At 40.4% G+C, this 27,897-nt stretch overlaps 1 protein-coding gene across 3 annotated transcripts in view; it reads left to right on the top strand.

Moving 5' to 3' along the window:
* The window catches only part of Tbc1d19 (TBC1 domain family member 19), a 142,854-nt gene that overhangs the window by 98,099 nt on the left and 16,858 nt on the right, over positions 1 to 27,897 (top strand). For all 3 annotated transcript variants that reach the window (XR_008722010.1, XM_055623932.1, XM_055623933.1), the window contains 3 exons: positions 9,532 to 9,564; positions 22,384 to 22,493; positions 24,429 to 24,520. Coding sequence is in view for 2 of the 3 variants with exons in the window: in XM_055623932.1 (XP_055479907.1) it covers positions 9,532 to 9,564; positions 22,384 to 22,493; positions 24,429 to 24,520 (235 nt within the window). In the remaining variant the exon portion in view is untranslated. The remainder of the gene's footprint in view (positions 1 to 9,531; positions 9,565 to 22,383; positions 22,494 to 24,428; positions 24,521 to 27,897) is intronic.

Below are 27,897 nucleotides of genomic sequence, written 5' to 3' on the forward strand. Positions count from 1 at the left end.
CGTGTGTGTGTCCACACACATGCCTGTTCAGACACACATGCACACACACACACCTAAGGTCATTGAACTTACCTGGAGACTTGGCCAAATCCCAGTTTGGGAATGGGAAGCTCCTAACATCTTACAGCACAGAACATAACAAAGTTGGGGAAGTGTCTTGAAAAAATAATGAAAATGCTGGGCGGAGTGGCTCACACCTGTAACTCCAACACTCAGGGAGGCAGAGGCAGATGGATTGCTGTAATTTCAGGGACAGCCTGGTCTGCACACTGAGTCCAGGACAGCCACGGCTACACAGAGAAACCTGTTTCAAAATAATAGTAATAGTAATAATGAAAATATATTACTTTAAATCTCTTTGCAAGTGTAAAGTTGATAAATAGCAATATATTTTGTCATCTATATTAATTAAATAAATTTAAAATACCACATAACCTCATATCTTCTCAGAACATAAATTTAGATGGAAACAGAAAAATTTGTTAACATTTTTTTTAAAATATGACATCTGGGTTCACATTTAGATGTTTTATTGTAATGGCATGGAAATTTTTGATTACTAAAATAAAGTATCAAAGTTGTAGTTTAAAAGTTTTAATTTAGAAAGATTATGAAAATGGCGTAAATCCAGTTTATCCATTATGTTAATCTTTATCTTTGCTGACATGTTGCTTGTGTGTAAAATGAGAATAAACAGGGATATACTATCTCATCAAATGAATGTAGTAAAATGAACTGAGTAATTCCAAATGAAAGTGTGTAAGCACTCCAGCCGGTGTGAGTTGAAGTGAATCAGATGTAAGTCATAAAGACAGTGGGGAAAGGGACCCGGACTCGGTAAGACGGAAGCATGCTAATGTCTGGGCTTGGCGAGTCATAGCTTTCTGTGTGTTTTCTACTTCAAGATTTGTTTTTGTTGATGGTGTTGTCTGAGATTTGGCAAGGCTCCATTAAGTCACCTGTTTGTACTGTTAGTCATACCACATGGATGGGCGGTTAACATTTGAGACCATCTTCAGATGCACATGGATCTTAAACAGTCACTGATGGCATGCTTGTGGAACCTGGAAGGTGATCAAATGTGTCCCTAGCACTTAAAGCACATGCTTGGACAGCAGCCAGGTGAATGAAACTTGACTCTTGAAAGGCTGAAGTGATGAGAGGTGAAGGAGGGGCCCTGGAGAAACTTGCTAAGAAACAACTCTATGATCAAAGAAACCTAATGTGTTTATGTCCTAGGGGCTCTTCATTGTTCCTCGGGCCCCCTGTTTTTTTGTTTTCTTTTGTGTGTTTTGTGTTTTTTGGCCAGGATTTTACTGTGTCTTCTTCAAGCCATGAAGACTCTTTGGAGCCCTCTTTAATCTTAATCAGACTCTTTTTGGATTTATGCTCATACTTAAATGTGGTACTTTCCATTTGGAGAACAAAAAATAGCCATTAGTATTGAGCATCTATGTTATATTAAAGATTGGACTGATAATACTGGTCACTGTAAATATAACAATTCATTTATGTTTGAAGTGAAATCAGTAAAAGTTCATAAATTAAAAAGAATTCAGAGAAGATTAATAACTGGACCAAAGTCACAAAGAATTCAAATTCATGGCTATATAACTTCATTGAGTTTTTGTTCTTTACACTGAGTCATATATGACATCCTTTGCTATATCTTAATCATACATTTATAAGTGAGTTTTTGTATCACCTGTAAATAAAGGCCTTATTTACAGGCCTTTATTATGTTTATAATCATTAACGACATTATTTGTCATCTCACAGAGGGCGCTGGGCTGGATTCTGAGGATATGCCTGGTGTGAAATATATGGAGCCCTTGCCTTATGGAGAGCAGTTGCTCTTTCTGATCTTGGGGGAGTGTGATGAAATTTAACTGCACGCGTGAGATTGATGCGCACCGTTTGTGCTGTCGTGCAGATCTCGAACTCGGTCACTCAGGCTTTATTAAAAGTACCTTGCCCTGATTTAGCTGCATCTCACTTAGATCCTCGGAATTCGGAGTATTTGAAAGTAACAGTAGCTTCATTTCAACCCCCTGGTAGGGCGCAAGAGTGCAGGTTCTGTGAGCATCGAGATAAGTGGGAGGTTAGTTAGGGACTTTGCTTTTTGGTTGTTTTGTTGTTGCAGTTCCCTTTAGGAAGGTTCTGACGGGATGTGTTATATGCAGAGCTATTCGTGAGAGCCACTGAAGTATGAAAGCCTGCTGATGGGAAGTGTGGTGTGCCGTATCTCAGAGGCTCTGGGCTCAGGGTTGCACAGCAGAGGGGAAACAGCAGGGCCAAGTTAGAGCTTTGAATTCCACAAACAAACTGGAGGCATTTAACCAATGTAACAACACCAGAATTTGAATTTCATTAGTTAAGGGTCAACATCTCACTTATTTTAATGTCCCTACGGGCTACAGAGTAGGTATCTAGGTATCCATTAATTAAAAAGTAAGAGTTCGACAGACATATGGGTGATAAATGAATGAGCAGCAGAAAGCAGTGGATGTAGAGGTCTTTCTCATAGTCTTAGCACAAGTTTAGGAAGATAACTTGAGCAACTTCAAAAGTTAGTGACTTGATTATTTGGAGGGAAGAAGAAATAGGAGGCTTTTGTAGTACCACAGGAATGAGAAGCTCATCAGGCCCTGGATGGAGGTAACTAAATAAATGGTTCAAAAATAGCAAAGGCAGACTGTCCAGGTGTCACAACTCTTTCTGTACGCGTGTAATGGCACAGTGTTCATCGGACTGGATAGATAAGTAATGTCTGTCCTATGCTCATTTATGTTTTATAAAAATAAAAATGGATTATAAGAGTGAGATCAGAGAAGGGAAATGGCTTGTGTTAATCACTGACTTTTGTCAAGTATTGTATTGTAGTGCACACATGGTCTTACTTATCTCCCCTTCCAAGTGGAAATGCTTTATAGGTAAAAGCTAGTCTACCCATAACCCTCACAGGGCCCATCTGTTATAAATCTAAATATTAAAAGTTATAAATCAGAGCATGAATCTGGTAAATTTTTCTGTGCTTTCAGAACAATCTGGAAGGCCACGTTTGGATGCTCTGACTCCTCAGCAGACCCTAGAGTACAATATGTGCACCTCCTCATCCTGTTTGTGCTTCCACAGAGAAACACCCTTGGACCACTTCTCTGACTTGCCGTGTGTGTGTGTGTGTGTGTGTGTGTGTGTGTGTGTGTGTGTGTGCGTGTGTGTGTGTGCGTGCTCATCAGGTTTAAAAAGAACATACAAGCTTTGCAAGCTGGCTTCAGGAAATTTGGCCTGGAAATACGGGATGGTCACTAAGAAGAGTCAGGGTTATAGTTAAAGTAGAGCCCACAGCACAGGGTCACTGTCTTAACCCAGAGAGAGTTGTAGAAGAATAAGTAAGTTAAATAACTCACCACCACGTCTGTAGACAGTGATAGAGCGGGAAATGCAGTGTTGTCTGGGTGCCCAGAGACCCGTGCCTCGTTGAAGCAGGCCAGGTCTGCTGGAAGGCTCACCCGCTCTTTACCTTCCTGGGGTAGGGCTTGCCGGCGCCTAGTGACGACCGCACTGAGCTCAGGGCTGACCCCCAAGCACATCATTTAGTCTCTGGTGTGCCGCAATGACATTGCCTGGAACTTTGAGAAGTTCCTGGTGGCACCTACAGTGTTCAGTGCGCAGGTACAGCCGCCGCCTTCGCACCGCGTTGAAGCCAGCACGGAAGCCCTACTGTCCCAGCAGCCTAGCAGCCCCTCAGGCGTTCCTGGTGTTGGGGCATGGTGGTATCTGGCTGCAGTCTGGGGGGAGGTTCTTCCGTGATGGTGTTTCCTCTAAATTTGTATGGAGAAACACCTGATTTTTAGGAAACTCCCCTCAGATAGTCTTGTCCATCCCCCATGCCTTTTTGCCTAACCAAAGGCATCTTCACCACTGATAAAGAGCTGAATGTCAAAACTAACTAACTAACTAACTAGATAAATAAATAAATAAATAAATAAATAAATAGTACAATGTGATGAATTGTTTGAGGTAAAAAGTCAAGGACTGTTGGGAGATGAGTCTAGAATGTCGCTGAATATGATCAAAATACATTATGTAAAATTATAAATATATTTTAAAAAAACTTTGATGAGGGAGTGGGATACAGCTGGGATACAGAGTTAATAAAATGTAACTAATAATAAAAATTAAAAATTAAAAAAATTTAAAAAAGAACTTTGAAGGGGTAAGTTAGGGACAAGGCTAGGAAGGAAGATCATTGCCTAAAGCCCTGCCCACCCAAAGGCTGAAAAGGAAGCCATCCACTGGCGAGGAAGAGAGTCCTGTTGTAGGGTAGGGAGAGGAGTGATGTTTGTGAGATAGCCAAGTGTCCCACTGACCAGAAAGAGACAACATACCAGACATCGGGTACCAGAACCAGAGGAGAACGAGAAAGCAGTAAAAGCCCAAAGGTTCTTTTCCTGCATGTTAGAGGGTGTGCTGGGATCCACAGAAACAGCCTCCAGAAGGAAGCAGGATTCTTGGGTTTCACAATTTCAAGTAAAGATTAATAAGGAGAATTCTGGTAGAGAGAGTGAAAGTAAATATGACAGAGTCTTGGAAGGCAGCTGAGGTTAGGAGCGGCAGAAGAACCACAGAAAAAACACAGAAGCAGAAGTTTGGGGGAAGCAGCCTGACCTGTCCAGCTCATCACTGCCATGGTAAGGTCAGGGCTGAGAGGGAGCCTTCAGTTGTCTGAAGCTAATATAACCACGGCAGGCAGAGAGACCCCTACATTTGGCTATCCGAAATTAGAGCCATATAGGCAGAAAATAGACCACATCATGTAAGAGTGTCTGGGGAAGTAATGGAAGGAATGTAGATGGCTTTTTGTTGTTGTTATTTTCGTAAAAAATTAAGCTTGGCTTCAAAGGGAGGAGATTTTACATTTATTTAATTGAAAAATAAGATCTGGGAAGAAAATGTGCTTTTGATGATGGTGTCTGATGAGGTGTATAAGGGAGGGGTGTGTGTGTGTGTGTGTGTGTGTCTGTGTGTGAAGTCTTTGATTGAAAGGTTTCCATAGAGATTAAAGACACAGCACTTGGAAGCTCACCCTTGCTGCTGGTGCTCTGTGAGTAGAAGTGAGGAGCAGACCTCACCGCCATCCACCTTAGCCCAGCTCTGTACAGTAAGCTTTCCCCTCAGCCGTCAGTGGGCTGCCAGAGCCTCTGGGCCTTCCTCCTAAGCGCCTCACCTGCACAGCCTCTGAAGCTTCCTCTGCCTCCATCTGGCCCAAACTACCCCACCCCATCACTCTTCATTCTATTTTCTTGATACCATTTATTACTGTGTGGATGTAGAAACTTATTCTATGGTTTCTTTTCCATAACAAACAGTCAGTTGCCATCCTTCGAACAGCATCTACCACATGCTAGAGGTTCAGGAGATATTAGTTGAGTAATAAACATGAAGAGGAGAAGGGATAACTGATGGACATGATTCCAAAGCAGAGATTGGCAAACTTGTTCTGTAACCAGCCAGGTGGTAAATATTTCTTTCTGGCCACTGTCTTTTCTACTCCATATTACTATTCGTTTTGTAAATAATCCTTTAAAAATACAAAAGCCATTCTTAGCTCACAAGCCACATAAACAAGTTGTGGAGTGAAATTAGCTTGCTGACAGGAAGCAGGATTTGGTGACCTGAGAGGAGAAAGGGAAATGTCTTCCTGCTGAGCATGCAAGTGAGGAGAGGTGAAGTATAGACGAGACAGGCAGAGTTCACTCCAGTGACGCCAGCCTGCTAGTGCCAGGCAATCAGGACTGCCGCTGTTAAGAGAGAACATTTCAAAGCATAGAGAAGCTAAACAAATAGAGGTCACAAGAGTCCTGATAAGCACCAGAAATGCCAAAGTAGGACAGTGTATAATAAATCTGTCACATGCTGTGAGGTGAGACACCCACGAAAGAGATCCTGATGCTTAGAGTGTATGACTCCTCAGAGCCACGCTGCCTAACTTCTGGGTGGTCTGGCCTACTAGCTCACAATAATAACTGGGTTACCATCATAACATTTTTTTATTAAATTGTTTTTAAACAAAGAAACATGACATTATTTTGTGAATGCTTATATCAACAGTAAACATTTACAACAAACCCAAGCATTTTAACTCTATTAATGGCTGAGCCACAGTCATTTAATCATGTTCTCTGATTTGTGGATAAAGGAACTGAATGAAGTTTACAGAAGTTAAGAAACTTACAAAAGACACAAAAAACCCCTAAGTGACCAAACGAGAGTGGCTAAGCAGGTGCGCTGTTACGTGGTCATGGCTTTCACTGACTCAATAGGGCGCTGTTTAATGAGCTGAAATCTGCACGAGGTGGTTCCTAGTGAGTTATTGTCCTCACACTTTCTTGTTCACCATTTTTATGTTGCCTTGGATGAGAACATAGATAGTATGCATCAGGGAGAATAGCAAACACATTAGATAACAGTGCAAATCCAGAATTATCTCCTCCTGGACTGGTTCACCAAAGAAGAAGTGTAGCAGATAAGAATACAGCCCTACTCAGATCCAAAAACAACTGTCCAAATGCAGTTTTAGCTGTGGCTGTGTGAGAGGAACATACTTGGAGGTCTCAGTCATGGACTTTCAGATAAGAGTGAAATGGAGGGGCTGTGCCAGACCACTCTTTCATAGAGCCTCAGTTGTCACCAAGCGGTGACAGGGCTGGACATTTCAGACGTTTCCATATGACCTAATGGTCAGCATTAGGAATAAGAAGTAGACGTCACTGGGCACTGGAGTTTGACCCAGCATGAGAAATTGTTCCCCACAAACAAGCTTTTGAAATGGCCCATGTCCTTTATGCCTCAGATTGAGATCTGGGTGACTTCTTAGAACTTAGTCTAGATGGCCTGCCAGCATTGTTTTGCCTCCTTACAGGTCAGAAGACTACAGCACTTCTATACTTTAAATAAACAAACAAATGAATAAATAAAAACCTTTTGAATTTTTTTTTACTTTTTAATTTAAATTTTTTATACTTTATTCATTCTTTATCATGATTGTAGCTCCCTCCCCTGTCTCCTGGTCCTATTCCCCCATCTCCTCCCTTTTTCCCTCCCCTAGATCACAGAAAGGTGAGGCCCTCCTGTCCTACCATCTCACCCCAGCCTATCAGGTCTCATCAGGACTGCCTGGATCTTCCTCCCCTGTGGCCTGGCAAGACTACTCCACTAAGGGGACATGTCAGAGATAACCCCTGCTTTTCTTACTTGGGAGCCCACAAACCCCTACTCCCCTTACTTGGGAGCCTACATGAAGCCTGAGCTGCCCATTGACTACATCTGAACAGGGGGTTTAGGCCCTCTCCATGCATCTTGGTTGGTTCATCAGTCTCTGCAGGACCCCCTGGGCCCAGATTTGTTGGCTCTGTTGGTCCCCTTGTGGAGCTCTTGTCCCCTCCAGGTACTTCTATCCCCCATAAGATTCCTTGAGCTCTGCCCAAAGTTTGGCTATGAGTCTCAGCATCTACTTTGATCCCCTGTTGGGTGGAGTCTTTCAGAGGGCATTTATGGTAGCCTTCCATCATGTTCCCTCTCTTCAACCACCTAGGCTCCTGTCCTGTTCATGCTTTTCTCCTACTTCCAATGTCTATCTTGTTTGGCCTTCTGAATGAGAATTAAACATCCTTCCTAAGGTCCTCTTTGTTATTTAGCTTCTTTAGGCCTGTGGATTTTAGTATGGTTATCCTATATTACATGACTAATATCTGCCTATAAGTGAGACTATACCATGCATGTCTTCCTGATTCTGGGTTACTTCACTCAGGATGATCTTTTCTAATTTTGTTCATTTGCCTGCAAATTTTGTGATTTCCTTGTTTTTAATAGCTGAGTAGTATTCCATTGTATAAATACACCACAATTTCTTTATCTGTTCTTCATTTGAGGGACATCTAGGTTGTTTCCAGATTCTGGCTATTATGAATTAAGCTGCTATGAACATAGTTGAGCAAATACATTGATAAACTGATTTAGTGTTCTGTAAGATTCTGTTTGGAATTAAGGCTATATCAATTCCCATTTTTCACAGAATATAGCAAAATGTTTGTGTACTAAAGTTATGCTTTTAGTCTTTCTGTGCACATGATATGGACTTTGTATAAATTTTTTGCCAATTATTATACCATATGAATTTATACTACAGCCTCTCAATGTGTCTCCTAAGTCAATCCCAAAATATAATTACTAATAAAATTAATGAAATGATTGTAGTATTTTCTGTGAAGTGATGTTTACAGAAACACCTTGAAAATCTCACTGATCCTTAGCAGACTGGATCTTAGTAAGTGGAATGTAGTTGTTTAAGGAGCAACATTATAAACTGACTTTTAGGGCCATTGCAGTAGTTCTGAAATGAAGTTCCATGGCCACCCTTTGCAGCTTGATCCTCTTCTTTGTAAGCATGTATATTTGCTCTACCATCTCAATAGAAAATTAATTGGTGTCTCATCAGGAAAAGATTTCTCTTTAATCTGGTCTTTTCAAAGGAAAGAATTGAGCTAAGAGACATAAACAGTGTAGCAGAAGTTTATTTACAAAGCAAAGTAAAATGATAGCACAACCCAGAGTTATCTGAGCAGGCTAACCCAAACTTGTATATGTGTTAGATGGGGATGGGCAGGGCAAAGGGATGGCACAGACCACTGGGTGTTAGATGGGGATGGGCAGGGCCAAGGGCCGGCACAAACCATTGGGTGTTGTCCCAGCAATTTTAAAAATGTGTATAAGTACTTATGAGGTGTGTGGAATATTCATTCATGGGCATAAGGTAACTTTTATTTTTTTAACTCCTTGCAAATCATGGTGAACCCCATGTCCTTTACAGGGAATTTCTTCCCATGATTCTGTTGACTTGCCCACAAAAGAAAAGGTCCAGACCAAAATATAGATGCTATTACAACGAAGCCTTAAACCTGGGCTTTTGAGGATAGTGATGACTTGATCCCTTGCTGGTATACGAGTCACACTCAGCAAGGGATGATGCCTGAATTTCTGACACGCTGGGACCAGCTTACCTGCAGTCAAGGATGTTCATTGCATGAAGAGGTGTTCTCACTAGAACTGTGTTCTCACCATAGCTGTGTCCTCACCATAGCTGTGTCCTCACCATAGCTGGGTCCTCACCATAGCTGGGTCCTCACCATAACTGTGTCCTCACCATAGCTGGATACACACCCCAGGACACAGGGACAGTTCGTCAGCTCTCTCCTCTCTGACTCTTTGTCTAAGGCCTCCAGAGGCACAGCTGTAGTTTTCCCGAACCTCATGGCTAATTCCTTGCTTACTCTCAGTCTCAGATGCAAGTTTGAAAATGTCTAGTTACCTTTCTAAGAGTGTTAAAACAAGTGTTATTAGTTACCATCACTGTCTTTCTGACATTCAAACAAAGTGGAGCAGAAAGTATAACACTCCCTTTGCAGTTTTGATCCTTTAACTTCCTGCATGAAGCCAAGGTATGTGACTGGTACTCTGTTTACTTTCCAGGTGTAATCCCTTTTCATGGATTTTCCATGTATGGTAAGTTGGATTTGATATAGTCATCATTTTTGTTATGTTTTGGAAATTTAAACATAATGATTATGCTTATTATTTCACCATTCATACAAACTTAAAGTATTATGTACATTTTAAACATTGAATTCAGTGTTTTTGTGTGTCTAATTAAGAAAGTTAAAAATAAAGATCACAACTATTCAGACAATTTCTCAGCAGATGAGAATGAAAACACACTATGAAGGTTGCTGTGACTTTTACCATCTAATCTAATGGAATAAGAACACATTAATATTTAGCTTTACTATAGTAATAAAACCAGCATGGAACTGGCTTAAAACCAGCTATGTTGATTAATGGAATCAAACTGAATACTCAAACATAAATTCACATACTGTGGATACCTGGGGGTTTGTTTTGTTTTGTTTTGTTTTGTTTTTACAAATATGTAAAAAAAAAATTACACGCTGAAGAAACTACAGCATCTTCAACAATTGGTGCTCATCAGACTGGATGGCTGCACATAGAAGAAAGAAAATAGATCCATACTTGTCACCTTGCACGATTTCAACTCCAAATGGATCAGGGACCACAACATAAGACCAGACACCCTAAATCTGATAGAAGAGAAAGGGGAGTATAGACTTGAACTTCGGTGCACAAATGACACGTTGGCCAGAACACTAATAACACAGCACTGAGACCAACAGTTAAGGAATGGGACCTCAGGAAGTTGAAAGTTTCTATACGGTAAAGATCTCCATCATTTGAGCAAAGAAGCAGCCTACAGAATGGGAAAAGATCTTTGCCAATTATACATTTGATAGAGAGATGGTATCTAAAATATATGAAGAACTAAAAACCCTGAATATCAAAAATACAAATTACCCAATTAAAAGTGAGGTACAGAACTAAGCAGATAGTTCACCAAAGATGAAGTACAAATGGCTGAAAAACACTTTTAAAAATGTTCAACATCCTTAGCCATGAGGGAAATGCAAATTAAAACAATTTTGATATTTCATTTTACCCTGGTCAGCATGGCCAAAATCAATAAAAGAAGTGACAGCTCATGCTGGCGAGGACGCAAGGAAGAAAGAACACTCATAGTTTTGGTGGGAATGCAAACTGGTCCAACCACTATGGAAATTTCAGTCTGGCAGCTCCTCGGGAAGCTGGAATTGATGTACCTCAGTATCTAGCTGTACCACTTTCTGGTATGTGCCCAGTGGACCCCATCCTACAACAGAGAGATACTTGCCCATCCATGTTTATTGCTGCTGTGTTCATAATAGCCAGAAATTGAAAACAGACTATATATTCTTCATCTGATGAGTAGATAGTTCAAATGTGGTACATTTATACAACAGGATAGTATTCAGTGTTAAGAAAAATAAAATTATGAGATTAGAGGAAAATGGATGTAGCGCCATCCATTTTTGTCCTACATGAAATAACATAGATGCCAAAATGCTAATATTGTACATTTTCTCTTATGTCTGAGCATTAGATTTTAAGCCTTCATTCAATATATGTGCTACAATCCAAATAACTACAGAGGTTAGATGCCAAGTAAGGGACCTGAGAAGAGACTCTCTTAAAGAACAGGAACTAGAATGCAGAATTATGGAGAAATTCAACGGGAAACTGGAACTGGAGGATTAAATAGGAAAGGGGATGGGAGAGAAGGTAAAGGTGGGAATAAGGGGATGGACTGTTACTAAAGGCCATTTGAAAACTGTGGGTACCTACCGCTCTAGATGATTTCCGAAATATGTGTCTATGTTTATATTGAATGGATATTTATGTGTAATAAATTAATATATAGACATAAGTTTAATAAATTAATATATTAAATTATATGTATATAAAAGGAATTTAAATGGAGTCACCAAATAATAGGAGGCGGTGTGCCAACCAGACATCTTGTGTCACCAAGTAAATCTTCCAGTGTAGGAATAGGTTATACCTTGTTGCATCATTGACCAAAGGAGTCCCATGGAAACCCCCAAACATTATAGGATATTGCTAAAGCTATTGGCTGCTCTCTGTAATCTGATGGTAAGGACTTATTTTTATTATTTTTATTGATTCTTTGTGAGTTTCACATCATGAACTCCAGTCCCACTCATCTTTCTGCCATCCCCTCATATCCACTCTTCACCCTCCCCCACAGAAGAAAATAAACACACACACACACAAAATAAAACAAAACTAGAAAACATCTTGTTGTGGAAGCTGTAGTGTCTCATCGTGTGCCCCACAGTATACCTCTCTGTCCACACATCTTCACTTGCAAATGTCCATTACAGTGAGTCATTAGACTGGCTCAAGGTCTCTGGCTTCTGTCACACCATCAATATGGCTCGTCACCCGAACTCTTCCCTGCTGCGTTCTTTCCCTGTGTTATAGAGACCTTGCAGCTTTGAGTCACCAGGACCAGCCGTTTCACATACCCCAACAGTTCACAGATGGTGTAGATTTTTGGGTGGGCCAACTCAGAGCCCTGGACCTGGGCCTGGCTGGTAGCTGAGCTGGCCAGCCTGCTGGCTGTCTTACCTGCACCATCAGGGTAAGCTCTCCAGCACTGCTTCAGCTAGGTCACCTAATACCCTCATCGGCAGGGGTTAGAGCCCACTGTCCTGCTCTCATACCCTCTGAGCTAGCTCACCCACATCCATGCCTTCAGAGCCAACTCTACAGTGCTTCCCAGTCAAGGTTCTGGACCTGTAAGGGGGTGGGCCAGCGATAGCCAGTGAGGGGCAGGGATAGCTCTCCCACTCTGGGGACCTCAGGGCTAGCTCTTCTGACTACCCCAGGTGGAGAGGGGCAAGGTTGGGGAGAGCATCACTCTTGGGCCCACTCCACCTCATCGCAGATAAGTGGTAGGGCCAGCTCCATGCCCATGCCCTCGGGACCAGCACACCCATTTTCCTATACCAGGGCCAGTTCTACTGTGCTGCCCAGGCAGGGTACAGGACCTGCTCTCCCAAGTGCTGCAGCTAAGTAAGGCTCTATTGCTGAAGACAACAGTAGTTTTAAGTCATTGAAGATGGAAATGCTGAGCTTATGCTTATCTAGAAGTTTCCATAATGAGTAGCCTTATTGTACTAGAAGGTAGTTTTCACACCATCAGAGGAGAAAGGTAACCATCGGTATCACCCAGCTACAAACCCTGTGACCTACAACAGTAACATGCCTGCAAATATGGTGATGACAGAGTGGAATGAATGTTATGGGAGGAACCAACCACACTTTTTTTTCTTTTTATGAAAATAAGTTATTTTATCACATAATTTATCCTGATTAAAGTTTTTCCTTCCTCTACTCCTCCAAGTTCTTCCTTGCCTTCGCTCCTATCCAGATTCACACTCTTTCTGTCTCTCATTATAAAAGAACAGACTTCTAAGAGATAATATTAAAATATAACAAAAGAAAATATAAAATCTGGGCACAGAGTCTTTTCTGAGATTGCTACTTCAACCAATGACCATGCATGGAGATAACCTAGATGTAGCCCATGGCAGCTCAGTCTCCAAATGGGTTCCCTACTAATGGGAATAGGAACTGTCTCTGACATGAACTCAGTGGCAGGCTCTTTGACCACCTCCTCTTAAGGGGGGAGCAGCCTTGCCAGGCCACAGAAGAGGACAATGCAGCCAGTCCTGATGAGACCTGATAGGCTAGGATCAGAGGGAAGGGGAGGAGGACCTCCCCTATCAGTGGACTTGGGGAGGGACATGGGAGGAGATGACGGAGGGAGGGTGGGATTGGGTCCCAGGGGATGAGGGAGGGATACAAAGTGAATAACTTGTAATAAATAATAATAAGAAAGAAAGAAACAAAAAAGATGCCTTTGAAAATCATCTTCAAAATCTATTAAAGTGAATATGTAATTTTGAAAACACTGTTAAAATATAATTGATGTACAGATTTATGTATTTAAACTATAGAACCTAATAAATTTGAAGATAAATATACACCTATGAATATGGCCACAGTGTAAATCATTCACATATCAAAAAATATGTCAGAAAAAATCTGAAGGAAGAGACAACATAATTGGTGGCTTGTAATTTCCCTAGACTCTTGGTGTGCATGCTGTTGGTCTGTTGGAGAAATCATTCATCCTCAGGGAAATGCATGTACAGGCTTGAGAACTTTGGGGCCTTTGCAGCCTCATGCTCCACTGAATGAGAAATGGTAAAAGCTTAACAAAAATAACCCATTATACTTCATGATGTCAGGTCATTTGTAAGTGTTCAGAAGTTACCTAAACTTATGGCATCTACATTATTCTCTCGCTTACCTTTAGGATACACAGAAGTACTTCAATAGTTTACTCTTTTAACATGAGCAAGCAATAGGCCAAGATCTTTCTTTTAAAAAGTACTTCTATATTGACAATCAAAGACATTATCAAGGATAGAATGTACTTTTCAAAGTAGGATCCAGTAAAATTTTCAGGAGCTTAGAGGGCCTTGGCCTTGTGCTAGATGGTGTTGCTCATAGACTTGCATGAGAGTGTGCTCTACTTTATTCTCCTGATCAACTACAGTGTATAATATAAACACATAATATCATAGTGAGCCTCTTTTATAGCATAGCTCTTTTGTAAGATTGTAAGGAATCTGAAACAAGAAACATGAAAAGGTTAAAAATAGAAATTTTACCCTTGACAATAAGAAATGTTTGCCTTTTATTCTATTTTAATAACTCTTAACTGTTAACATTTTCCAAGTAAGAAAATGTTTAGTATATACAATTGATATGAAGTCCACTTGGTCCATGAAGGGTTAAACACCTGGCAGAGTCAAACTCTGCCCATCATTCACACTCATGGTCATTTAAATAGACTAACACCGATACACCCAAGGGACAAATGTTAGCTAAAGAAGTGGATGATGTGAAGTATTTGATGAAGAACTGGCCTCTGCTGCGTTTGAAAACTCTGGAGGCATCTGTGGGTCCAGCAGGAGCAGGCAGTGAACAGCACCAGTGTCCCAGCACATTGAACCATCTCTAAGTAGGTGCTTTGCCACTTCATTGTCTTCATTTTACAAATTACAATATTTTATCTGTTTTTAAAATCCATTCAAAACTTAACTAATTTAAATTGTCTTCTGATTCTCATTTACATAAATTAATAGTTTTATTATAAGTGTATAGCATCTCAAATGTAAATTTCCACCACACAGAATCTAAATGGCTTTAAAAATTAATAAGTAAATTTATTTTGATGGAAGAACCAAGTAGGGAAATATGTATGAAATGAAAATTTTAGGTTCATGCTTACTTTTTCCATGTTATATATAATGGATTGATGCTTTGCTGTTTTGGTACTCTCTCAGGAAATGTAACAAAATATTGTGATGCCTTGAACCCTGATTACTTGCAGAGTTTTTGTATTATTTATGTTTATGGAAATGTATTTATTTTTAACTTCGCTCTTTACTTCTGTACTAGAAATGATTGTTAATAATTTCAGAACCCATAGAATCTTCAGTTGGAGGTTGCAAGTTTTATTTACTAAAAATGTATTTTTAATTTTTTATTAATTATTTATTACAATTAATTCACTTTGTATCCCAGCCGTGGCCCCCTCCCTCATCTCCTCCCAATCCCTCCCTCCCTCCCTCCTTCTTCTCCTATGCCCCTCCCTTACTCCACTGATAGGGGAGGTCCTCCTCCCCTTCCATCTGACCCTAGTCTATCAGGTCTCATCAGGATTGGCTACATGGTCTTCCTCTGTGGCCTGGCAGGGCTGCACCCTGCAGGGGGAGGTGATCAAAGAGCCAGCCACTAATTTCATGCCAGAGATAGCCCCTGCTCCCCTTACTAGGAAACCCATTTGGAGACTGAGCTGCCATGGGCTACATCTGAGCAAGGGTTTTAGGTCCTCTCCATGCATGGTCCTTGGTTGGGGTATCAGTCTCTGCAGGGCCCCCAGGGCCCAGGTTTTTGTTTGTTTGTTTGTTTGTTTGTTTTGTTTTGTTTTTTGACTATGTTGGTCTTCTTTTGGAGCTCTTGTCCCCTCCAGGTCTTTCTATCTCCCCCTTCTTTCATAAAATTCCATGCACTCTGCCCAAAGTTTGGCTATGAGTCTTAGCCTCTGCTTCAATACCTCGATCAGTAGAGTCTTTCAGAGGCCATCTGTGATAGGCTAAAACGAATCTGAGATTCCACCTTACACCCATCAGAATGGCTAAGATCAAAAACTCAAGTGACAACATATGCTGGAGAGGATGTGGAGAAAGGGGAACCCTCCTCCATTGCTGGTGGGAATGTAACCTTGTATAACCACTTTGGAAATCAATCTGGCCCTTTTTCAGAAAAATTAGGAATAGTGCTACCTCAAGATCCAGCTATACCACTCCTAGGCATATGTCCAAAATGTGTTCAACTATACAACAAGGACATTTGCCCAACCATGTTCACAGCAGCTCTATTCATAATAGCCAGAATCTGGCAACAACTTAGATGTCCCTCAATGGAGGCATGGAGAAATTCCATTTCAGAAATTGTGCTACATTTACACAATGGAATACTACTCAGCTATTAAAAACAAGGAAATCATGAAATTTGCAGGCAAATGGTGGGAACAAGAAAAGATCATCTTGAGTGAGGTATCCCAGAAGCAGATATACACACCTGGTATATACTCACTAATAAGTGGATACTAGACATATAATATAGGATAAACATACTAAAATCTATAGTCCTAAAGAAGCTAAACAACAAGAAAGACCCTAGAGAAAATGCTCAATCCTCATTCAGAAGGGCAAATGATAGACATCAGAAACAGGAGAAGACAGGGAACAGGACAGGAACCTACTGAAAATCTTTTTTGAGAATTTCTGCATGAATCCTGTGTTTACATTGTTTATGCCCTTCTCCGCTCTCCTCTCTCCTGAACTATTCCTGTGCCAGCCTCCTTTTTTTTTTTTTTTTTTAATTTATGGCCTCCTCTCAATCATTGTAATTTGGAAATAAATTTTAATTCTTCATTTTGAAGTTTTACTAATAGCATGTATTTGTGTCACATTGAGTTTTCTTAAGTTGTTATTACAATTAAAGCATGAATTACAATTTTTAAATACATGGAATCTTTAATTTGGGCTATTTTAATAAGTAGCCATATATTTTTATATGTTTCAAATTTAAGTTTTGAAATAAAAGGACATATCTGTCTGGTTTTAAACTTTATATATAAAGTTTATCTATGAAGTTTTTCTTTCTAAATAATACATTTATTGATTGAGATATTAACTCTGCTGAAAGTAATTTGTTCCTCTCATACACTACAGAAAAAGTAGAATTTGCCATATAAAATGCTGGCTTTTATTGAATTATTCATCAGTCACACTGCAAACTTTCCATTAGGCCATATAATTGAAGCTTTGTGCCCAAGCATTGAAAACATTTTTACAGCTTTTTTGTTCAAGAATGCTAAGTTATTCCACTGTTTTCCCTACTTACTTAATGCCCGGTGCCCTCAGGGCTTCCTGAGATACTACAGAGCCCAACCCAATTTCTGCCAGACGAAAGCACTACAGATAAGCAAGACATTCTGTTAAAATTAATATTTAGATACACAGTTTTATGTGTTTGTAGTGTTTATGCTGTTTCTAATTCCTGGAAAATGTGACATTGTTTGTCAGAATCGTCTGTCAGATTGGTCCCCATGATTAGCACTTCCTGACATCCAGCTGTGGAATATCTGAATGGCCGACGACCCACCTGCACTTAACTGACAATAAGTGGATGCAAAAGAAAACGTCATTTGGCACTCGTCACAGAAATGAAGTGGCCTGAGCAACATTTTAAGTTGGTGGAAGCTATTTTGATACATAAAGATATGTCAAGGCTAGGAGTGTAAGTTAGTTGGTAAGGGGCTTACCCGGCATGCAGGAAGCCTGTCTAATCCCCACACCACAGAAACAACGGCAGTAGCCACAACAAAAACCAGACATGGCGGGGCGCGCCTATAATCCCCACACTCAGGAGGTAGAGGGAGAGGTTCAGAAGGTCAAGGTCATCTTCTGATGAGTTTGAGACCATAAAAAATTTAATATGATCAGTAGTAGGAAGACGTTGCTCAAAATTTTTATTTCCAAAGTGAATTAATTAAAAATGTTGAGAATTCTCTTATGTTGTATTTAACTTCCAAAGTTTAAGTTCTTGAGGACTAGTGAGATGGTGTGGTCAATAGAGGCCCGCCATGCAAGTAGGAGGATCACCAGAGTTCAGAGCCTCAGCAGCCATGTAACAGCCAGGTGTGGTGGCACTCATCTCTAACCCCGAACTGGGGCTGGAGTTGGGAGGGACAGGCGAGTGGGGGAGAGGAAGACAGGTGGGTCCCTGGAGCTTGCTGGCCAGCCGGTCTAGCCAAGTAGTGCACATGTGATGTAAGACCTCGTCGCACAAAGTAATGTGGGAAAGGATAAAGGAAGATCCTCGACGCCGGCCTCTGGCCTTTGCATGCAGGCACTTGCACACGTATTTATATGTGAGCATGAGAACATGCCTACAAAATCCGCCACTTCCTTCCTCCCTTCCTTCCTTCAACCCTTTGCAGGGCGCCTACCATGCTCTTTCTCTTTCTTTGTGGCCTCTCTTTCTTGTGATGTAAATGTAATCTGCTCAGTCTATATAATTTTACTTGTGTGTACGTACCATTTAGGGCTGACCACTTGGGCTTGGATAACCAATTGGAGGCCTCCTCTCTGGGGAAGACTATTTCTCCTGCTCTCGGCATTGCTTTGCTGCATGTTATTTCTTTTTCTAGGTTTGGGGCCCCATCAGATTTCCCCTTCCTTGTTACAATGTCTACTGATACCATCCTCGCTCACATCGTTTTAGGTAGCCATGGTGTTGAGACTTACTGGGTGTAGCTTCCCTGACATTTTGAGGAGACCCGATCTCACAGCTGCCTCTTTTGGCTCTTAGAGTCTTTCTGCCCCTTCTTCTGCAATGATCCTTGAGCCCCAGGTGCAGGAGCTGTGGTGTTGACATATCAGTTGGGGCTGGGCACCACACTATCGCTTGTTCTCTGTTTTTTGATTGTTTTTCTGTAATGGTCTCCATCTGTTGCAAAGGAAGCTTCTTCGGTGAGAGGTGAGAGCCATCCTCATCAGCTGATATAAGGACACATATTTAAAATGTAATTAGGGGTTCTGCTGGCTTAGTAGAATTTCAGCTGTAGCTTTTCCTTCACCATCCATGACTCATTGTCCTGACTAGCTGACCAGTTTCCAGCACCACCCGTGATTTCCCTCTTGCTGAGTGGGCCTTACGTCCTTAGCCGTTGGTTACTGCCGGGATATGCATGCCACTACTGAACACTTACGGTTACTGTGCTGTACAGGTTGTTGTAGTTCATAGCATCGTAGCTAGGAACAAGTATTAGTTGCTTCTCTCCCTTGGGATCTTGCATGGCACCTTCTGGTTTGTTGAAATCTAAAGCTCAAGGAGAAGGCTCTCAAGTTTAATCCAGCTTGGATCATCTAAGACTTGTGTTTGAAGTGCATGGTGTCTTCAACAATAGGAACTTACCTTAAACCTCTGGGAGGGAACCCGGGCAAAAATAATAACTTATAATTTGGGAGAGTATCTTGGGTTACTGTGAGAAACAACTGGAAAGGGAACTTCTCAGGCCTAGTGTTGGGGGTTTTGTTAGCTAGCCTGTGGCTAGAAGCCACTGATGAGAGAAAACATTCAACACTTGTTTTTCCAGTTCTTGTTTACCTCACTCAGCATGATCTTTTCTAGTTCATCCATTTACCTATAAAGTTCATGATTTTGTTTTTCTTTACAACTGAATAGTATTCCATGGTATGTATTTACCACATTTTCATTATCCATTATATGAACATCATTTACTTTTTTTTTCCTAGCTATTGTGAATAAAACATCAATGAATATGGTTGAACAATTATCTGTAGAGTAAGAAGCCTAGTCCTTTAACCATATGCTAAGGAGTAGTTAGTTGTGTTCTCTGATAGATTTAGTTTTAGCTTTTGAGAATTCTCCACACTGTCTTCTAGAGTGTTTGGACCCATTTGTAATCTTACTACGAATGAAGGTTCCCTTTTCTCAGTATCTTCTTGTGTACTCTTTATTGTTTTCTTAGTCTTCACTATTCTGACTGAGGTAAGGTAAATTCAAAGTTGTTTTGACTTGCATTGCTAGGTACTATAGGTAGTTTGTCAGACATTTATCTCCTGCCTTAACTCTCTGTTAAGATCCTTAGCCCATTTTTTTAAAATGTGTCCTTTTTTTTGTTTGCTTTAGGCTTTCTGTCTGTCTTTCTGTCTCTTGTTTCTCTCTGTGACTCTGTCTTTCTGTCTCTGCCTCTCTCTGTCTCTCTCTTACCTTTGAGGCCTTCAATTTTTTTAATTTAATTACTTTACAGCCTGACCAGCCCCCTCTCCCTTCTCCACACAGTCCTGCCCTCACATCCTTTTCCCCCATTACACCCTCTACTTCTTTTCAGAAGGAGGGAGTCCCTAATGGGTACCAACCCACTTGGCACCTCAAGTCCCAGCATGACTAAGCACACCCTCTTCCCCTGAGGAGAGTCTCTCTTCTGTTTTTAGTTCTTTATATATTCTGGATAGTTATCTGTCAGATGGACTTCCTGCAAAGATTGTCTCCTATTCAATGGGCTTCCTCTTCACTTGATTCTCTAACTATACAGAAGCCTTTTATTTTTATGAGGTTCCACTTGTCGATTCTTGGTGTTCATTTTTGGGGGAAAAAAAGTCCATTCATATACCTATATTGTGTAGAATACTGCTTATGTTTTTTTTTCTGCAGTCTTAGTGTTTTGGGTTTCATAGGTCTTTGATCCATTTGGAGTTAGATTGTTGTTTTTTGCTTTTTTTTTTTTTAAGGTGATAGATACAGATCTATTTTCATTCTTCTACATGTAGCCATACAGCTTTCCCAGCATCATTTGTTGATGATGCTGTCTTTTCTCCAGTGTCTGTGTTTGGCATCTTTGCCAAATATTAAGTGGCTGTAGTTATGTGTACTGATGTTTGGGTCTGTTTTGTTCCATTGGTTTACGTGTTTGTTTTTGTGTCAGTAGCTTATTGTTTTTATGACTATGTCTTTGTAGTGTATCCTGAGGTCTGGAATGGTCATCCCACCACATTTTTCTTTCTGCTGAGGATGGTATTGAGTGGTTTACAGAAGCATGGGCATGTTACTAGTCAGCGACATCACTGAAGAAAATGGAAAATAGCTTCCCTGCCCCACAACCATTAACTGAATATAAATCCTCAGGGAGGATTGGAGCCTAATGAAATCTTCCTCAGTCTGTGATCTGCTGTTGGTCTTGTGCATATTTCATGTGGGCACTTGTAGCCACTGTAAATTGAAGAGTGCAATGGCCATGCGATGTTAGGAAGTCAGTATTCCACATTTTTATTTTCCCGCTGCCTCCTGCTCTCCCCAGCTCTTACGCTCTCTCCACCCACTCCTCCAAAACGATGCTGGAGAAACTTGGAGGGGGTGACCCAGATATCTCATTCATGGCTGAGCGTTCCGCTGTCACTTAGTTTCATCCTTTTGACAGTCACGAGCATCTGCAGTTACCACTGTCCAGTGTGTCACGAAGCCACAGAGGGTAACTAGTGGGAAGTATGACCTAGATGCATTATATAGGCGTATGAAGATGTTGTAAAACTCCTTATGAATAATTTATACTAATACGCAAAATATCTGTGATAAGAACTTGTATATAAGAATAGGAGGGAATGTCTATATTCTTGTAGATAACATCTAAATATTAGTAAATATCATACTTAGCAATATTAAAAGTTTTATTTCTAAGAAACTGATAAAGATTTTTTATACTGCTTGTATAGTATAGTCTTTTGAAGGTCATTGCCAATGAAGTAAAGCAACAGAAAGAAAGATGGAAAGAAAGAAAGGGGGAGAAATAAAAAGAGAAATAAACTAATACTTGAACGACAAAATAAAATTTTATTGTTATCAGATATTGTAATTATGTGCATCAAAAATCCAAAAGAATATTTGTATAGTCTGTGAAGATTGATGAATACACAATTAACGCAAAGAAACTTTCTTCCTATGCTTCATCAACAAAGATGCAGAAAAATTACATCTTTTACAGAAGCTCTGATTTAGAGTGAAAAGTGTAGGGTATCACCTTTAAGATGTGCTGTGGGGTAGGGTCTTTATTTCTGAAAATCTTCCAGGGCATATGAACAAAAAGCTGGCAAAATTTATAGATAAAAACACAGACACCCAAACAAATCTTGTTGTAGCGTTAGATAAATACCTTAACTCTCTTGCACCTCCATTTCTCCATCTGCCAATCTCAGATAAAAAGTACTATTCTAATGACAAGTTACTATGATGATTTAAAACAGAAGGAGGAGCGTCTACTTGGGAGACTAAGGAGCAGAAGGAGCTCAAGGTTAAGGCCAGCATAGGCTATAACACCCCATCTTGGAAAAAGAGTAAGAATTTCCTGGTTATTGCTTTCTTGTTACTTGGTATTTAAAAAGCTGTTTGGAATAGTTTTTATGTTTCTGTGAATTTTAATATAGACACATAGCTCTCTCACTTCATTCAGTCAGATGATAGGCTGGGCTTCTAACCATTTGTAACTTGTGCATCTTTAATATTGAGCAGTTGTTTGAGCTTTCACATGTACATATATTCCCTTTCAACATTAAAGCACAGTGTTTGTATGACAACAAACTTTGCTGTGGCTATGAATACTATACCTTCTTGTTTTGTTCTTTGTATTTCATGAACTTACTCTAAACGTTTTAGTCCTGCAGTTTTACTAATTGTTTTTTCTTTCAGTTGCACCACTGTGTTTTCTGTATCACGAACCTTACAAATTGTATCAGATATTCCGTGAGATGTATGTCCGCTTTTTCTTCAGACTCCACTCCATCTCCTCTCATCCTTCTGTAAGTTCCTAAGTTGGATCAACTCAGACTCTAAACTGTTCTTTCCTTAAAGAAAGTCTCCTTCTTAAATTCCACAGCAAGGAATTTTAATTTATGGTATCAAATAGTGTGTTTCTAGAATTAAGGAAAGAGAAAAAAAAAAGTGATGTTTAAGTATTTTGCAAAGTAGAGAGGAAGACATTTATTAACTCAATTTTAGCTTTCTGTGTTAAAATAACCCATGGGTTATCTGGATTCTCATCCTTAACAAAGGTGCCTAGTTCTTTGTTGAGATCTTTATCTGAGGAGGGAGGTTGGTGAGGCTATCTGTGCTGCTGTGGAGAAGTTTAAGGAGCAAGCAAGGAAGGACTGGCTGCTGCTGTGCACATAAATAGCTACTTTCTTGTTCTTGCTATAATTATCATTATCACTTTATCTTTTAAAATGAAAAGTGAGCATTTATTTGTTTTGTAGCCAATTATCAGTTTATTTCACTACATATTTTCTTCGTATTTATCCAACTCCTACTTGCCCACAAACCTTGGCAAATGCAGCGTTTACTTTTCTATCAGCTTTTCCCTTTCGTGTTCTTTGGTCTTCCTGTGGGTATCCTGCCTAGCTCAGTGTGAATACCTGTCCACTGGAAGGCAGGGCGGGCCTGCCAAACTGCTTAGCGAGGACTGTGTTCTTCTACGGTGGTTTTTATTCTTCCATTTACAGCAGTTTGTTCCTGCTCCACTTTCTTTGTCTTCAGTTTTTCCTCCTGCATTACTGGGGAAAGTTGGCAACTAAGAAATTTTAGATGTCACAGATAAGCTAACAAATCATCTTGAGAATTGGATTTAGTTATTATTTTCCATTCCTATTTAATCTAGAATAAACAGAAAGATAATATTAATAGTTCTCTTTCCTAACATCATTCTCAGGATTACATTCTCGAACCACATACACATCCCACACACACATTGCCTTGCACACCATACATGGATATACATACACACAGGAACACAGGAACATATGCACACTCACATAGATATTTTATGCCTCAGAGTTTTGGAAAAACAACTCTCTGGAGAGTAGCTGGCCATACCTTCCAGTCCCACCCCTTTCCTTCATTTCCTGGGGGATTGACTGGAGCTCTCTCATCTTCAGGCTTATGCAGTTTCAGACTGACACTGTTTAAAACCATGACAGTTAGATACTCAAAAAGAGGGTGAAAACTTCTGATTAAGAGCAGCCCAAGGAACACTGAGCCACAGAAAAACTTTATTCAGAGTTGCTGAGGAATAAAGGAACACACTTGAAAAAAATACTTGCTTAAATTAGTTGCATCTACTTTACAAATAATGCTTCTTTTTAAAATGTAGATTTAGTAAACAAACAACTTTTATTCTGAGTAATCAGATATTTTCCTCTGATAACTTCTTGGTGTGATTCAAAGAAGTGAGGAAAAAAAAAAAAAAACAGGAAATGTTTTTCCAAAGGGTGAGGCTGGAGGCAAAGAGACACATGGAGAGAGAGAGGGAGAGAGAGAGAGAGAGAGAGAGAGAGAGAGAGAGAGAGAGAGATGGCAGAAGCACCAGGAAACGCCTGGAAACTGGAACACATCCAGACAAAACTGCTTCTGCTAGACCTCAGTGGCGCTTTGTGGCTCACAAAATGGCAGGTGTTCTATAAAGGATATTTTATGTTTGCTGTGGGTTCTTCAGCTGTGGGGTGAGGGTGGGCTCTTCTGGGGGGCCTGTTGTGTTTATGGAGGCTGCTTAGCATGCAACAAATGTGTATTCATGACAACATAAAACTTACCTTTAAATGCAGTGTGAGAGACCAATTGGTGTGTTTCTGTTTTTATTCCTGAAGAGTATTTATATATATTGTCTTTTTTTGAACAATTTGTTGCCATAGTTCATATTTAAAGACTAAACTATGTCTCTTGTGACTCATTATTGGATCTAGGGTATTGTGTCACTCTGTTTGCTGTTTGAAACTCTTCTTCAAACATACCTTCCCCAACTCTTTTATCATCTGCGAGAAATCGGAGCTCAACCGTGAGTATATTTATTACCTTACTGTGTCTTCACAATGCTTCCCTGCAGTGAAACTGGAAACACAGAATGCTCTTTTCCATCACTCACAGCCACACTATATCCTCAAGGAATACCACAATTCTCCCCGAAAAAGTGATAATGGTTAAGTACAACTATATCATGTCCCTAATCACACACACACACACACACACACACACACACACACAAAATGTTCTTTTTTTTTCTTTTATTTATTTATTTTTTATTATTACAATTTATTCACTTTGCATCCCAGCTGTAGCCCCCTCCCTAGTCTCCTCCCAATCCCACCCACTGTCTCTCTTCTACCCCTATGCCCTTTCCCTTAGTCCACTGATAGGGGCAGGACTCCTCTCCTTCTCTCTGACCCTAGCCTATCAGGTCTCATCAGGACTGGCTGTATTGTCTTTCTCTGTGGCCTGGTAAGACTGTACCCTCCTCCCTTAGGGAGATGATCAAAGAGCCAGCCACTGAGTTCATATCAGAGACAGTCCCTGTTCCCCTTACTAGGGAACCAACCCACTTGGACACTAAGCTGCCTTGGGCTACATCTGTGAAGGGGTTCTAGGTTATCTCCATGCATGGTCCTTGGCTGGAGTATCGGTCTTTGCAAAGACCCCCGTGCACAGATTTTTACACAAAACATTCTTAGTAGAGGGCTGGGTATGATAGCTTGGTGGGAAAAGCCCTTATCCTATATGTGTGAGCTTTGGGTTCAGTGACTAGCACTGAAAATAAAATGTACTTAGAATGACTAGCATCCTATTAGAAGTTGTGTTCACTGGGATTGATTTTTGTGTCTGGTTTATGGATCATCAAATCATCTAATTTCAGTTCATAATGAAGACATTTTTTGAAACAAATACAGCCTGGGAAATGTGATAATACCAAATTAAGTCAGTGTGGATTAAGTTTATCAGAGCACATCCTGTGAAATGTGTCAGGTTGAAGTTTGCTGTTTTCACTTAAGGGAAGCAGACCAAATACCTCTCAGCTGTTGTCCTGTGTTTTCTCCTTACAGAAGTTTGGATTTGCTTCACTGACCTCAGTGTGAGTCATAAGTGAATATGTAGATTAGCTCTGACCTCAGTAAGCGGTTTTGTCTCCTTTTAAATGATATTATCTAGATTCGAATTTTCCTTCTGTCCTCTCCAAGCGCGCGCACACACACACACACACACACACACACACACACTACTAAGGAAGGTCTATGTGAACAAAGAACACTAACTCTTTGAGGCTGAAGGACTTAACGACAACCAGGTGTGGTATTTGTCTTATACACACTTAAACCCACAGCACATGCCTACCTGAGTGGATATAAGTATAACCCAGCTGCAAATTCCATTTCTGTTAAGCTGTGCCATCCAGGTAAGGTTATTTACGCTGCAAATTTTTCATGCTTAAATCAAGATAACACAATTTCTTTATCTTAAAATGAAGAGACTTCCCACCTGACAGAATTGTTTGCAGGTTCAGTGACTATAGACAAGATAGAGACATGGAGGGGACAGATATGAATGAATGCCTTATCTCCTTTCTCTGAAGCCTCTTTGGATTTGAGAAAGATGTCAATGTTATTTAAAAACAATACTTCATATTATCTTTTGATAATTCAGATAATTGATACTCTTTTTTCCTGTGGCCTCTTTTGAAAAATATTCTGTTCTTAATTAAGACCATAAAGCAGGAATGCGGCAAAAAATAGTTTATATTGAGCTATTGAGCTTAACCCTTTTTCTCTTAAACGGTTCACTGACCTCTGTTCACTGAAGGTAGAAGTTGGATAGAACTAGGCTCTTCTTTATTGTGTTGAAGGTGTTTGCTTCCTGCTAGAAACTAAAATGCTGGTAGGTTTTTTTTTTTTTTTCTAGTCTACTTATACATTTTAAATCATTACAAGGAACATTTAGATTTGGTGAACTTAAAATTCTTCAACAGGAGAAAGTATAAAAAGCGCAGCATTCAAGGTAGAAATGAATTTTAAAAGACTTTCATAAGTGAAAACTGCTCCTGTTATGGTTGTGTTTATTACTATTTGGTGTACACACATGCACTCACACACACGCACATTCACGCATGACTGGAGAGCAGAGGACAGTCTGCAACAATCATTTCTTTTGTTGCAGTTGGTCCTGGAGACAGGCCTCACTCAGTTGGTCAGTTTTGGCCATGCCTGCCTGCCTCCTTTGTTGATCGTTCTGCACAGAGATTTATTAACTCTAGTCATCTTTGATAGACTGAGTTTCATGTTCTACTGAGCTTTCTCTTGTTCTACAGTTTCAATTTCATTGATTTCTGCTTTGTTATTCCTTCTTTATATTTGCTTTGTGTTTATTTTGCTCGTATTTAAGGTACTTTTCTCCCTTTTTAGTACAAGTGTTAATGTTACAGATTTCTCTTAAAGTAAATTTTATGAATGAAGTTTAATATGTTATCATCTCATTTTCAGTCAACTAAAAATGTTTAATTTCTTTTGTGACTTTCTGTTTGTCCACCAATTATATTAAAAATATGGCACTGTGCTGCATTAGAAGCTTCACCCCCACTGACTAACATGCATGTTGCTGGACGGTACTATACACAAATGTTCAACAGTCTTACCCTGCTATGAAGCCTGAGAGCTACAGCAGCAACCCACCTGCAAGATATCCCCACCGGGGTAGTAGTGGCAGAAATGCTGTGGGAGTAACTAACCCCCTTTTTTAAGTTGGTTTTTCTTAGGGATTGATTACTCCATGAAATGCAACCCATATCTGAAACTCTTAACAAGTCCGAGAAACAGAGACTGGATAGGGAATGCTCCCTAGAGAAAACTTGCTACTAATATTCTAAGTGAACGCAGCGACTAACTGACCCCTGATGGGATATTGGTACCCCGTGACTCAGCGCTGCACACTCCATGGCTCACCAGAGAAGCTTCTTCTCACAGAAGATAGCAGCTAACACAGAGGCCCCCAGCTGAACAGCATGCTGAGTGACAGACGTGGGAGCACTCAGCCCTAATGAGCTGTCTTCATCGAGGCCCTCTGCTGTGAAATATAATTCCACAAGGAGGTACCACGCTGAGCCCAAGCCAAGATGTGCCCCTGAGAAATTACACCAGGCATCAGACCTGGTGTAAAAGGAGTTTACTGGGGGAAGGGAGAGGAGTGAGGAGAAGAGGTAGTCAGACGAGTGGACATGTATACAGGAAGACAGACAGAAGCAGAGCAAGGGGGCAGAGAGAGGGGACCACCAAGGACAGAGAGGGAGGGAGAAAGCTCAGAGCGAGAGAACCGCTGAGTGCCAGGTGCCTCCTTTTATAGGCAGCACACACCTGTGGCACCTGGCAGCTGCTGCTGCAGGTCAAGAGGGAA

The sequence above is a fragment of the Psammomys obesus genome, unplaced genomic scaffold (assembly GCF_907164565.1).
Source record: "Psammomys obesus unplaced genomic scaffold, mPsaObe1.curated_primary_1811, whole genome shotgun sequence".
NCBI lineage: Eukaryota > Metazoa > Chordata > Mammalia > Rodentia > Muridae > Psammomys > Psammomys obesus.